Source organism: Rhynchophorus ferrugineus, unplaced genomic scaffold, assembly GCF_030347505.1.
Source record: "Rhynchophorus ferrugineus isolate W39M unplaced genomic scaffold, kcgeb_rfMv2 rfM4, whole genome shotgun sequence".
NCBI lineage: Eukaryota > Metazoa > Arthropoda > Insecta > Coleoptera > Curculionidae > Rhynchophorus > Rhynchophorus ferrugineus.
In genome coordinates, this window is record NW_027472583.1 from 29092988 (window position 1) to 29108039 (window position 15052).

The following is a 15052-nucleotide window of genomic DNA, read 5'->3' on the forward strand; positions in this document are numbered from 1 at the left end:
TTTTGTTTTTTATGATGCTATTACATTGTATTGTAGGATACAAAGCTCCTTTATATATGTTACTAGAAAGTAAGCTACTGCAGATGCTCTTTTGCCCAAAAATATCTTCAAAATCCGAAATTTTACAGTTCCATTCCAACCTCCAAGATAAGAAATAATTTCGCTAATAAAAGTCCTGTAACTAAACATCTATGCACTCTTTTTAGAAACATTTTCTGTTTTCAATGTTTTTCAATATTTAAGAACTGCAAAATAATTAATCCTAATCTATATATCGAAATCAATCAGTAATGTTACCAATGTTCAGATAATACGAACTTCAACCATCACCCATTCCATACACTAATTTAATTTCATCATAAAATGTCAGTGTCAAATATGGTAAATTTTTGGTAAATACATACTGATGTATTAATCCCGTACTCGCCTTGCTTGTGTTTTTATGCAAGTACAACAGAATAGTAGTAAAAACTTAATTTGTAAATTAAGATTGTACTAAGCATATTTAATGTAATTTATAATTGTCGTAAATGTCAAAGTCAATTAATCATAAAATGTAATATTTTTATAATTACTGTTAGATAGTAGATGCCCTATGAACTTATTGAATACTCTAGTGTTTCCTTATATATAAACAGATAAATTAGGTCAAAAATGTATTGTCTAATCACATGGTCGTATACTTATTTTCCAATATTTTTCTTATTTTTTTTACGAAGTATTGTAATGTTTATTTGATTGTGATTTGTGCTATTTATATTTATTTATATATATTTATATTTGTGCTATATAACCCTGCTATACATGACGCTGCCTTTTAATCTCTCTAAGCTCAACCTTAAATAATACTTATCTTCAAGCCGCACGTGTCAAAATTTTATGAAATTCTGACGTTTTATTAATGAATAAAAAAGAACGCTATTTTGGCGCTGTTTAATTGGAAATAAGCAAATGATGAAACACGGATCCATTACTACACTCCTGGATCAAAAATATTGTCAGTTGAGGAAACAACAGCTGATGGAAGCCGTTCAAAATAATCAAAAATTCAAACATCAACTGTCAGCTCTATGGTCTCCATATATTGAGATGCGCATAGAATATTTGTTCATTGGCTACATTGAGAAAAACCATTTAGAGTGAATATTATTGGACTGACTGAGTGAAGAAATGTAGAAAAAATATTATCAGATGCATGAAACAAAAAATCTATTCCACAAAGATCATTACAAAAATCGAAGAACGAATTACTTAACTAATTACTTTGCCACCAACGGCATAGTGATACTCAAAATAGGCAAATCGTTCTTTGAAAGAGCTATAAAAGGTATTACTTAATGATATACTTTTTAGGGACCAGGAATTTTACCTAAAAACTATTGTTTTATCAGTTATATTTATGCAAAATTTGATTCTAATATAAATGTTTATATTATGATTTAAAAATTCCACGTTCTACTAAATCTGTTAAAACCTACTTCTATTAAGACCCAATTAAATTTTATTAAATATTGTTTTGAAAAAATTATTAAAAGTTTCCAAATAGACTGAGAGTTTTTCTTTGACTGATCCGCTCAATATTCTTAACATATATTCGGTAGAAAATTCCACTAATAATTTCAGTTGGTATCATCAATAATCATCTCCGTTATGTTCAAGCCATGACCAGCTGATCTCTGTAGCATATTCTTAATTAGTTGATATCATCAAACTGTAAGATACAGAAAACATATTTGTTCATGCATGACATTCAAGTATATAAAATATAAACCTGTCAGTCATTTATCGTGTTTCAGCTTCAGTTTATATAGAACCCTACTGCGACACCATCCATCCAAAAATACACCACAACTTCATACTATTTTATTTTTCTGCTATATATTTTATATTTGACATCGCAAGTATGTTTAAACCACGCCTGACAACTTAAGATATATGCTTTCTTCAAATTATAGAAATAAAATATAAATTATAGTATGCACAAATAACAATTATTTATTTCACACAACATTTCCATAAGAAACATGAATACCACTAATACTTATGTTTTAAAAATATTTTACATCATTTTAACAATAACAACTCACAAATATTTATTTCTCGTTATTAAATAAACGAGTTTATATGGTTTCCAATTTTCTGTATAAAAGATCAGAATACATGAAATCTAATTATTTCCAAATAATAGCAAATATATTCTTATTTCCTTGCAGGAATTAATGCCAACGACGGAGATGCAATAGTGGTCACTAACATTCCAGTGTCACAAAGCTCCACGTCATCCAGTTCCTCAACATCGACACCAAATACTTTAGTTGCTGAAGGTAAACATCTTAATAAATCATATAAACAAAATGTCTCCTAATTTTACGAAAACAAATGAATATTCATACTTTTTTGCATGTTATACGCGATCAGAATATATAATAAATATATTTGTTTTATTCTAGGTAAAACCGTATCCACAGATCAGGCTGAAGTATCCAGACAGTCATCATACTCCAATTGTAGTTCTATTCCAGACGAAGGTAAGGTTTATTTAATTATGATTTTGTTTTTGATTTTTGCTCAGCATTCATATTTAGTAATACATATTTAAAGCAGTTTATCATATAAACTGATATCAACAAATAACAATTAACATTTATAGCGCTAAATAAACCATATTAAATTATATTCCGTTTAGATATTTGTGACAAAATGGCGAAGGTGTATGTTAAATCTTACAACATAAAAATATAATGAGATTTAAAAAATAATAAAATCAATTATTTAAGATATTACCAAAAATATAAGATGCATTTATTTTATCAGTATGTCATTAATAAACAAAACCTGTTTCGGATTGTTCCTAATCTGATAAGATCCATCAACAAATATCGCTATCGTGTAAACTGATTAATTCTCAGTCGAATTTTTCTCTTAAATTTTAAACTCTTTAATCGGCAGTTTGTAACGTAATAGCACACTTGGCTCGAAACTGCCGCTAAATATCCTGCGTTTTTCTTATAAACTAATAAACATAAGTGGCATTTAACAGTAACAATGTCTACCAGAGTACCAACGCAGTACTACAGTACGCGTCCTTTTGTGTATGTGCAACCGATTTTTGTGTGCAGTGCTTAACATCTATTTTCTAATCAACCTACTCTGTGATACGCCACCGTAAAGGATATATCGAGAAAAATAAGAAGGTTGAAGGTTATGATAATTGTTTCAAAATAAAGATGGTTTTGTTTGAGTGTGCATAATGTTTGGTAAGTTGGGTAAATAGAAAAATTAAAAGAGAATAATGGATGTATTATTTAAATAGTTTTATATACATTTCACTTAGAATTATTACAAATACTTTGGATCAACACTGTATAAATCTAGTTGTAAGAAATCATCTCCTTAAACTTATCATTATATCATTATTATATAAATCATTGGCGAACAGCTTCTTTTAACTTTTATAACCTTACATATATGGTTATTCACCCAAAAAAAAGATTCTAATAAAATCAAACTAAATATGTTGTTACTGATACAGGAGGTTCCTCAAGCATTCATTTAAATTTTCATGTTTATTCACAATTTTTATTTATACTCACTCCGTGAATATTCAGTCAGGCTCATGTCATGATAATTGAGGTATTCCTTTCATATATCTGAATGTATTAGGTGAAAGGGTAAATTTCTGCCGAGGGCCTGTCAATGAATTGTTTTTATTGTTTGTATATGTTATAGTTGCGTATAATTTCACTCAACTCTTTATTTGGTAAAACTTATTTGCAAAAAAATTCGTTAATGTTCTCCTTAACCTGAAATCAGAGGGAGCTTAATCTCATATATGTTAGCTTACCTTGTTAGAAAACGATGTTTTCTTCTATAAAAGTTCAGAAGGCTAGAAGATTATTTTTGGAAGGTGAAGAGGTAATCCATAAGCGTAATTTCATATGCCTTCAATTTCGAGCAGACTCATTTCTTAACCATTTCTTAACCTTAGTATTCCTCAAGATTTACAGTGTCTTCCTAAAGGGAAGTAGAAATGAACTAGAACAACACATTACAATAATCGAAAAAAAAATGTTTGACTGTCAAACAGTTTGACTCCTTGACAGTCAATGAATTTGTTTCTTGAGCAGCTTTAACTTGATCTTCTGAGTTTTGACTGGTTTTCGATGATCCGTTCCAAGAATATTGTCAATGTGCGTTTGTATATTATACCTATAAATTAATGTCTCATATTCATTATGAAAATGAATCCTACAACATTTAGATGGCCATTTGTTTCAGTGAAACTTCCAATTCACTGTTATTTTTATGACAACTTCATACTTCTTACAAAAACAATAATTTGCAGAGTTTGAAATACATATTAATTAAATGTTCGATATAATTTACATACAATATAACAAGCACTCATTTGGGCTAAATGTTTTGCTTCCAATTAATTGCGCGATAGCTTCAATTCACTTAAAACTTGTTAATACTTTGTGTACCATATAATGATGTTAAGAAATTATTTTGGCAAATTCCCTCAAAAACAAATCCTGTCTAAAATATCCATGAGAAAAATCATGATTATTAAATGTTTTAAGCTCGCTTCTTGTCATGATTAAGTTATAATTAGATTTCTGTATCTTTCTAGGTTTTTGTGTTAATCAAACAGAAGCTTTATGTATAAATAAGAGTATAAAAACTTTTTTATAACATTATACTGATTGTTTATTATACTGATCATTATCTATTAGTGAATATTACTCCAAATGAATATTTTAAAATATTCCCTTTATCTTTTTAACATTTAATTTATAACAATAATAATATAACGAAATTATGTAATCTATACTATTTAAGTTAAGTTGTTATTGATAAAATTGATTTAAAAATACTAAAAATTAATGTTTAAAACATTCCCAACAAATACATAAAAAACAACGATGTTAATTGATACATCAAAATCTAAGAAAATGCATGAAAAATTTAAAATATTATCAGTATATAGAGAGGATGGACAAAAAGGAATGGCATATACACATTATTCATATATTAATAAGATGTAAAGCCACCATTTGCTTTTAAAACAGCTGCAATATATTCATCTCTCTCGTTTAAAATTCCCCATACAACTTGCATTTGTGCTAGAAAGGGAAGATGTTTGATGATATCTTGATGCTGCTCAAACGAAGATTGAACCTTTTTGGCTATGTGTATGGGCACACTATCATCTTGGAATATGGTAGTGTTTGGCAGTAGATCAAATGATAATTAGTAATTAATAAAAATATCATTAATCAAAATCAATCAAGAAGTGATTTCTCTTAGCAGGTTTTGCGTCATAAAAACCTCACTTACCCTGCACGACTTGTTCTTTTAGTTCGAAGCGAGTTATTTTATGTTACTTGCTACCTTGTTCTTTTAGATTGGTACAATTATGGTCTAATTTCCTGCATAACTTTTAAAAATTGATTGTTTTTCTTTTTGTTCTGTATTAGTGTTCAAACTACTATTCAGACAGCAGTTTTCTCATTATCCGGCAGTATTTCACTTTCATATTGTTGATCCCGACTATTTTTAATACTTTCTTATTGGTCATTCCAGCTGTATCTACGTTTTATTGTTTTGTGTCTCTTTTTTCTCAGTTACTTTGATTGTGTCAAATTGCTACGTAATCTAATATAACCAGTTATTTTCTTTTACTTTTTCTTTTAGTTATTGAAGTGCCTACTTCAGTTCCTGCATTATGCTGTATAAATATTTTAAGTAAAATATTGTATATTGAGATATTTTAAAATTAATAGTTTGTATTACCTGACCTTCCTGCTGTAAATATTACTACATACTATAGGTTCTCTCATGCCTTTAATGTTGACTCTATTCTAATTTAATTACTGTACAGCTTTATTCAATTCAAGTCATCAACGTCTAAGTAAACAACAATTGTACTTGTAAAAATTCTGATAATTCATTAATGCATCACTTTGTACAATTATGACACTTCTCAAGCAATAATTTGAAAACAGTTATATGTTTTGTTAAACATGTTATATGTTAAATATGTTATAATTAAACATATCCATATAACATCAATATTACTTAAAAATGATTATATAACCTCAACGTTCGATCTCTATCTGAAACTGTGGTGTATCATGTCTTTCATCACTGGCAAGCTTATATCTTATCTGTTTTTCTTTTGATGTTGAGCGATGTGGATCTATGAAATCTCGAGCAAATTTCATCTAATACAGGAAGGAAAAACGGTGACGAGACCGAAGCGGAGGATATGAACGATGGGCAAGAGCGGGTGTCAAAAAGTAAACGCAGACGACAGAGACGGAAAAACTTACTCCAGAGACAAACCTCTCAGGAAAATCGAGCGATAGTCGAAATCAAAGAGGTGACAGCGGACATTAACGCGATCCCCGAAGAAGTCGAAGAACAACAGCCCCCTAAATCTCCAGAACAGGAAATATCGACCACAAATTTGGAAATTATTAAACTGAAACGCGTAGAACATAAATATAAGGTCGAGTCGCCTAAAGAACTCCGAATCGAACAGATCAAAAGAGCCGACAAAAAATTAAAAGTCAAAAGCAGAAGTCTAGATGACGACGACTTACTAAATATCCAAGAACTATCGGAAGCCAGCGAGGCGGAGGACTCAAAGCATCCTCCGGACAACGTCGTTATTTCTGAAGCTTCTTCTGAGGAGAACTTGCTCAACGACGCTGACACTCAACGGGCAAAACGTTCCACGTTGAGTGATATTACCTTGAAGCTAAACGAAGATAATGTGATCGAATCTTTGTCCCATATAAGTCCCGAGGAAGAGAAACAACTTCGCAGTTTTTTAGGTAGTTTAAAGCTGGTCGACTCACCCGAAGAATCTGCTAAAGATTTATACGAACGAGCCGAGTCTGATTCTAATACGAATACAAAGAAAAAACAAACGCGAAAGGAACTCGAACAATATTTCTTACCCATGGCGCATAATCCGAGATTTTTAGACGCCATATCCGAAGAAGCAAGCGATATGAGCGACAGGGAATCTCATAGTTCCAAAATCGATAAGAACCCAAAACAGGGAACCCCCGAACAAGAACTGAAACCACCCCCCGTACCCCCAAGAAAAAATAAAAGTAAACTTCTACAAAAGTATGCCAGTTTACCCGATAAAAACGATGTTTTTTTGGTGGAGACTAAAACAGTGGATCCCATAGGGATACAAGAGGACGTATGTAATACTAAAACTCTAAAAGAAAACGCTGAGAAAGCTGAAGTTGTTTATATCAATGAATCTAGCGATTCCTCGATATCTAGCAGTGAAAATACAAAAGAAAATGACGACAAAGACATTTTACAAGTACGTACTAACGAATCTCTTACTACAACTATTTCTAGTCATGTAACTTCAACCAAAAATATATCCAAATCAAATGAGTTCTCTACAGATTTAGATGCAGCTTTGTTAACAGAATTAACACCCCCTCCCTCTCCAGAAAACAATTCACATAACGGTAATACAACTGAAGGTAGTATACTTAAACACATTCTATTTGACTACACCAAGGTTCCAAATGTACTAACCGAGAAAGAACCTGATACTGGTTTTAAAGGTTTAAAGCGAAGTACCGTGGAGACTTGCAAAACTGAAACCACTAAAACTGAATCCAAAAGCTTCAACAATCAAAAAGAAATCAAAAGCTTAACTTCAATTCACACCAACAAAGAGACAGTAAATGGTGAAATTAAAAACATTGATGTTCTGAAGGTATCAATTGATGAAAAAAATGACGATGGAAATATAGAGACGAGAAAATCCATCGAAGAGTACAGTGGTAATCCAAAAAATACCGACGCCGCTACTGAGAAACTTGACGAGAATGTTCTCAAGCACATGATGATGGTATCAAAAGACTCAAACAAAACAGATAACGAAAAACTTTTGGAGTTTGAAACTATTTGCAAAATAAATTCTGAACTGAAACAAAAAATTAAAAAGCAGGAGAGCTTTGGTGCAATGAGATCACAAAGCATTGATGAAAAATTTACTCATAAGACCTCAGATAATGATCAGAAAGAAGAAGAAGAAGAAGAATATGTTCCGACAAAAAATTTGGTCCAACGACGGGTAAAGGAGTTTTCCGGGCAAGTATTCAACGAACAAACAGTTAGCGTTGTGAGTGAAAGCGAAAACGTCGATAGTAATGATTTAGTTAAAGCTCGAGTGGCTAAATTTTTAGAACTAGATGAAAAATCTAATAAAGTCGATCTTAATCATAAAACATCCAAAGCCAACAATAGCCTAGATAACGCTAAAACTAACTCCAACAGCGACGGTAGCATTCTAAAAAAGATTCTACTCCCTGAATCTAGAGAAATCGATCAACTAAATCCTCCAGATACTAACCCGACTTGCATAAAAAATGGTCTCACTGAGTCTACTGTTAAATTATCAGAAATTATCGAGAATGAAATAAATACAGCAATAAAAGTGGAAGAGTCTGACTCAAAAGAGCTTCAAGGAACTAGTAATGTGGAGAATAATGTCCCAAGTACATCAAGTGACAGTGATTCTAAACCATTTATAGGTACAGAGAGATATATCCCAATAACTACAGAAGAATCTGATAAAACAGATATTCATAGTAAAACTGAGAACTTAACAAATATAAATAAATCTGCTGAGAATATATCGGTTCACAAAATTGAAAATATAGAAAGTACAACAAGATCAACCTCCGTAAAAAATGCAAGCACGCCTAATACTGACCTAAAAATGCGTAATTTTGGTTCAATTTCAGGACATTTAAAAGAAATGAGTAAATCTGTTGATAACGTAATGACCAACCAGAAATTCGAAGGCCTGAAGAGCCCTATCGAAAGAACAATACCAATTAAAATAGAGGATTCAAACGCAATGAAAGAATTTCGGAACTTAAGCAAGTCAGCTGAAAATTTATCGACTCATAAAACAGCAAATAACATAGAAAGAACTATACCAATCACTATTGAACATTTAAGCTCTCAAATTCCACGGTCACTGAAATTATCAGAAAAATATAAATCCACTGATAACATGTCAACAAGCACATCAATAAATCAGTTAAAACAGTTTAGTAAGTCTGTTGAGAATATATCAAAAAGTACTACACATCGTGAAATAAATATTCCTATTAAGGTAGAAGGTTCAACTACTTGCAATAAGAATAAGGAAAGAATCATACCAATTATAATCGAAAACTCAAAAGAGCCACAAGACTGCGCCTCAAAGTCTAGAGACCGTTTAGGTACTACAACTAACTCTATAGAGAGTGTATCTCAAACTGAAAAAGTGAATGAAATAAAAGTTACTACTGACAAAGAAATAAATATACCAATTAAGGTAGAGAACACTGATGATACCAAAAAAATAATACATACAACTATTATTGAAAATTCTAACTCAAAAATAACACAAGATTCCGCCTCAAAAGCTAGACAGCATTTAGAAACTACAACTAAATCTATAGACAGTGCATCTCAAACTGAAGCAGTGAATGAAATAAAAACCACTAGTGATACAGAAAGAATTATACCTATTACTATAGAACATGCTAACTCAATACAAGAAAATTCTATCACGAATAAATCTACTAATAGCCTAGTGGAAGAATCTAGCTCAAAATTTGTGGATGAATTAAAAACTATAAATACATCTGTAGAAAATATAACAAAAGATGAAATGATCGGTGATATAAAATATACCATTGACAGGGAAATAAATATACCAGATAAGGTGGAAGAATCTACGAACAGCACAAACAATAAAGAAATTATTATTCCAATTACAATAGAAAAGTCTAACTCAAATATTTCAGTAGAAGATAACACAAATAGTACTATTACACTAAGCAACGAAAATAAAATGGAGGCATCTAACTCGACGTTACAGAACGAATTAAAAAGTATCACCAAATCTGTCGAGAATTTAGCGATAAATCAAATAGTTGGTGAAACAAAGGCAAAAGAAAACATATCCTTTCAACATATCAATGTTGAAAATACTACTAACACTAAAGAAAGAATAATACCAATCTCAGTCGAAGATTCCAACTCTAAAATAAAGTTATCTAACTCAAATTCGGAAAAACATAAATCTGCAGATAATACAACCGATACATCGCTACCAGGCAGATCTAATAATAAAATAGAAACATCAAACTCAAAGTTACTAGAAAAGTTGAAAACTATCAGCAAGTCTATAGAGAATATATCTAAAATTCATGTAGTCGATGAAATAAAAGGTACCGTTCCCGAGGAACAAAACATACCAACTAACAATAAGGAAAAAATAATACCAATATCAGTCGAACAATGCGACGCAAAAGTATCAGTACAATTCACAAATAACACCTCCAACAGTACTACACTATCTTCAGAAAAACCTGACAGCGAAAAGAAAGTAACAACACCTAACACCGAATTGCTAGAACAGTTAAAAACTATCACCAAATCTGTAGAGAATATATCTAAAAGTCAAACGACAGTAAATGAAACAAAAACTGCTAAATGTGAGGAAACAAATGCACAAATTAAATTACTTAATTTTATCGATAGTAAAGAAAGGGTAATACCAATTTCGTTCGGTATTGCTGATTCCGAAAGTTCTAACCTATACTCACAAAATACTGAATCTAAATCAGATAATATACCCGTAGTATCTGAGGATGCAAAAAACGATACCATTTCAGATAATTCAAGCTTACTAGAGAAATTAAAAACCATCGGTAAATCAATGAAGAATATATCAAAAAAAGATACTTCCACAGAGGGGGTTCAAAACAAAGATTCTAACGTAAAATCATCGAAGGTCAATGAAAAAATTATACCAGAAAATTCCGAGACAATACATACCAACGTTTTAAGTCCACCTCGTAGGGATTCGGTAAGCAGTGATAGTTCTGGAGAAAGTTCGCGTTGTACTGCCAAATACAACCCGAATTCCTCGATAGGAGATATCACCTCGATCACCAAGGAAGAGGAAAATGGCGGGCTCAAGATTGTGTACGAACCGATGTCATTGAGAAGTATCGTGTTAAATCTGATGATGTCGTTACCTTTCGGGGAAGAGGTTCTGAGGGAGTTGGCGGACGTCTCGAAATCCATCGAGAACTACACCAACCGATTGCCTTATTTTTTTAAGAGCGTTCATTCCCAACAAGAACCTAAAATCACGCAAGATAATCAAGTTTCAGCGATGCCCAGTACGTGGTATACGGATAAAGACATTTGCGTGAGACAGAAGGGGGAAGGGGACAGAAAATTTATCGAGTACGACGATCGCGAGACCACCGTGATGAGTCCCAACCGGCTATTGACGATCATTCGCGAAGAACCTACGGAAACGGAAACCTCCAGCGAGCCGTCGTGGTCGGAGGACAGCTCCTACCGCCGCCTGCAAGCGAGAAACTTGGGAGAATGGTTGACGCTGGCGAGAAATAAAAGCAAAAGCACTTCAAACCTCGACTGCACAAACATACCTATAAATACTCTACGCAGAAACTCTAACAGTTCTGAACCGGACCGGGCGAGATTGGCGAAACGACGTAGCTCGCTGCCGCAAGAACTGTACGAACGCCAGCTCTGGTCCATCATGGAGAAGGAGCGAGAGATCCAGCGCGAGCTGGAACGCCTGGAGGACGAAAAAAGAAAGATCCAAGCGGAGATGGCGCCCAGCAAACAGAAACAGTTTCACGTGCAGGATTTCTATGTATCGAAGAGGGGAGATTATGCAGAATTTCGCGAACAGGAACCGAAATATCGGCCGGTATCGATGCCTGTGTTCCCTACGGAATATTTCAGACAACAAATGTATAACGAGTATATGGATAAGTTCTGCGAGCGCGAAGAAAGGAAGCAGCAGAAAGTCATCAAGATATCATCGAGTAACGATTTGGAGCAAAACGCCAGTTCGCCCTCCATAAAACCGAAGGAAATTGTCCATCCTATCGAGTTAGAGAAGGAATTTATGGCTAAAGTAAAGGCAAAAAAATTAGGAAGGAGTCGCGATAACGTCACCAGCGACAGTGAGTTGGAAAAGGACGAAAAAAAGGAACCTGATGAGAAAACCGATGAACCTCCAGTGATAGTACTTGATGGAGACAAAGTAAAGGGTGTAGACGCACTGCCGAAACACCTCCAAGATTTCGTAGATGGTCTAGCAGACTATCAAGATGACAGTAAGTTCAGTGTGATATCTGTAAACGTGTGCTTAAATTAACTTTCGAAAAAAAACAGCCATCATGTCAGAAAAATTATTTAATTTAGATGAAAAGCATGACTCCCTACTAAACCCCTAATTTCAATAGCATAAGTTTCAGTGTTATGTTTCATAAACGTCAAATACAAAATTATATTATTTGTACAGGTAGGTAGGTATACGATGTGTTTGTTTGATGTTATATTTTACGTCTATTTTTAGTCTCTTCAAATTTTATTAGTTTGTTATTTTGAAAGCTTGAAGTTTAGAAGAAACGCGCATTTATAAACAGAAGAAATATTTTCTTCCTATTTTTAGTAAAATAAATAAATAATAATAAAAATAATAATTACTCTCTCAGCAACTAATTTCTAATTATATTTAAGATCGTTTAAAAACATTCCCCTAGTTTTTAAATAAATCAAAGACGGCTATTGCAGAACGCAATAAGATTTGTACTGTATTGAGTTAGTTTGTTTTTATATAAACTAATATTTATATTGATGAATAATTTAGTTTATTCATTAAATGGATTCAGGCCAAAAAGTAAACGACATGAAATCAGATACAAAACGTTTAAATTTATTTTTAGTCAGTTTTACGTTACTTTTATTTGAATTATCTTAAACCAAATGGTGACTCATTAAAACTAGCTTTGATTTGGTGAAGGTCCAATGTGTGTCTATAAAAATTTTTTTCTCTAGGAAGTCTCTAGTAATTGTTTTTTGTTAATAAAGGATAACTAAAAGAAAAAGAAAACTTTCTCAATCCTAATATTGGTTAAGCAACATTACAATGTTAGTTAATGAATATTAATTATTAACAAATTAATATTTCTTTAAAAATATAGGTTTCATTATGTAAGAATGTTGAAAATAAAGTATAAAAAATAAAAAATATTTTTTGCAGCACACATTAACATATTTTTTTGAACGAAAAAAACACAACAAATTTAAACTCAGCATGCAACTGTCTCCACCAGACATTCGAACTAAATTTTGTTGGCGGAGACAAAATTAAGGAATATTCTTGTACTAATTTGCCCAAACAATATATATTTTTAATAATATACCCCGTATTATCCTTAAGTAAAATTGTTTCAACTAAAACATATTCGTTTAAAAAATATGTTCCATATTATTTATGACGATTTTTTCTAACTGTAACACTGCGTAGAATATCATATTCCATTTTATTACCCGAAAATGTACAAAATGCAGTTTTTGCAGAAAATATTTGAAATCCTTTGAAAGTCTGTGGGCTTTCTGATATTATATATTATGAAAAATATGTGAATAAACAGGAAACGGAATTTAGTGATCGTAATATTCGGTGCTTGCATGCATCTTGATCATTTTTTAAAGAAAAATTGTACATCAAAAGTCAAAACAACATTGGTAATCTGGCAGCGATTCAATCGATAGTAAACAATAAGTAGTAACCAGAAGAGGCTGTGTCTGGGGATTAGACTGGTTGCAGTAGAATCGGGCTACACGACTATCTTTTCTGAACTCTTGCAACTGAAAATCTCTACTGATGGCCTTGAATGTAATTCGTTCAGTTTACGCCGGTTAGACATTGCAGTTTCATTCCATTTTAGTAACCCATAAAACAGTACAACTTGCTAATGTACCATATACACAGAAATACTTTATTACTTGAGTTTATCATTGATATCTAAATCGCCACTGTTAAAAAGCTGAAGCAATTAGAAAATGATGGTGCAGTATGATGCTTCTTTCAGCATCAGATTTGTTCAAATTAAACAACAAAAGTGATGCGTTCCATGTTTAGCGTCCGTATGCACTGAATAGCTCATTGATACTAAATGTAAAATTGTTACTCTATGTAACCAATAGAATTTAGCAGTTCTTTAAATTTTTGCTTCGCTTTCTCACCAGTAGATATAGCTGATCAAAATGCATGCACGTACCTAACGTTTGACCATTCAGTTGTTAATAGTACGTGTATACCTTTTGTATTAAGGTATCTGTAAAGATACTAGTAACTTAGTAATTTGCCAGGTACTAGTTTAATTCAGATCAACAAAGAACAAAAACAAAAAGTTGGTGCTAAAGAGTCCTTATTAAATATTATTATAAAATAGTATAAAAATGGCCCAAAATCTGCACATATGTTTTGCATAACATTATGGTATTTCCATGACTGGTCCATGAAATACAAAACTTATTGTGAAAATTAGCATTTTTCTGTTTCCGGTGCTACTTTAAAGAAGATAATATATGAAATAGTCAACCAGAGGAGGTAATAGAAGGTATTAAGTATACATGGACTCGATAATATTGGAAAAAACAAATAGTCAAATAGGACACCGAATTTTAAGCTATTCTGAGTTTTTTTGTTCCATGTTAACGTGTAAAATATTATGCCGATGATAATGATGTGGACAATATTCTTATTGTCTGTCAAAAAAATCAAAATTTAAATCTGGAACAAATAATTAAATAATGTGTTTAATATGTTAAAAGATTATATTGATAGTTTAAGTTTTTAGTAAGGTAGATTATGTTACGAAGTAGCGAAAATCTGGGAAACATCATTTAGTAAATATTATCCATCTTTAAATTTTCTGTATATCCTAAAGTATCATATTTATAAACGAAGTTTCCCAATTACAATAGCGGATAAGAATAATTCAGCTAAATTATTCCCGTTTATATGCCGAAGAGAGACGAAAATCCGTTTCCTGTTTTCTGGCACGTCTGATCCAAATTAAGCGCAACGACAAGAACACAATACGGTGGTCGTCGCCGCGGCTTTTGCAACCGACTCGAACTCGAGCCACGTCCGAAATTAACCTAA

General features: G+C 32.1%; 1 protein-coding gene across 23 annotated transcripts in view; it reads left to right on the top strand.

Moving 5' to 3' along the window:
- CAP (Cbl-associated protein) overlaps window positions 1-15052 on the top strand; it is a 153171-nt gene that overhangs the window by 68287 nt on the left and 69832 nt on the right. For 20 of the 23 annotated variants that reach the window (XM_076402581.1, XM_076402580.1, XM_076402584.1 and 17 more), the window contains 3 exons: window positions 2214-2324; window positions 2451-2528; window positions 6237-12209. In XM_076402581.1, the coding sequence (XP_076258696.1) occupies window positions 2214-2324; window positions 2451-2528; window positions 6237-12209 (6162 nt within the window). Of the gene's footprint in view, window positions 1-2213; window positions 2325-2450; window positions 2529-3199; window positions 3258-6192; window positions 12210-15052 lie in introns of those variants that run through there. The other 3 variants (XM_076402599.1, XM_076402603.1, XM_076402602.1) reach the window with 2 other exon arrangements.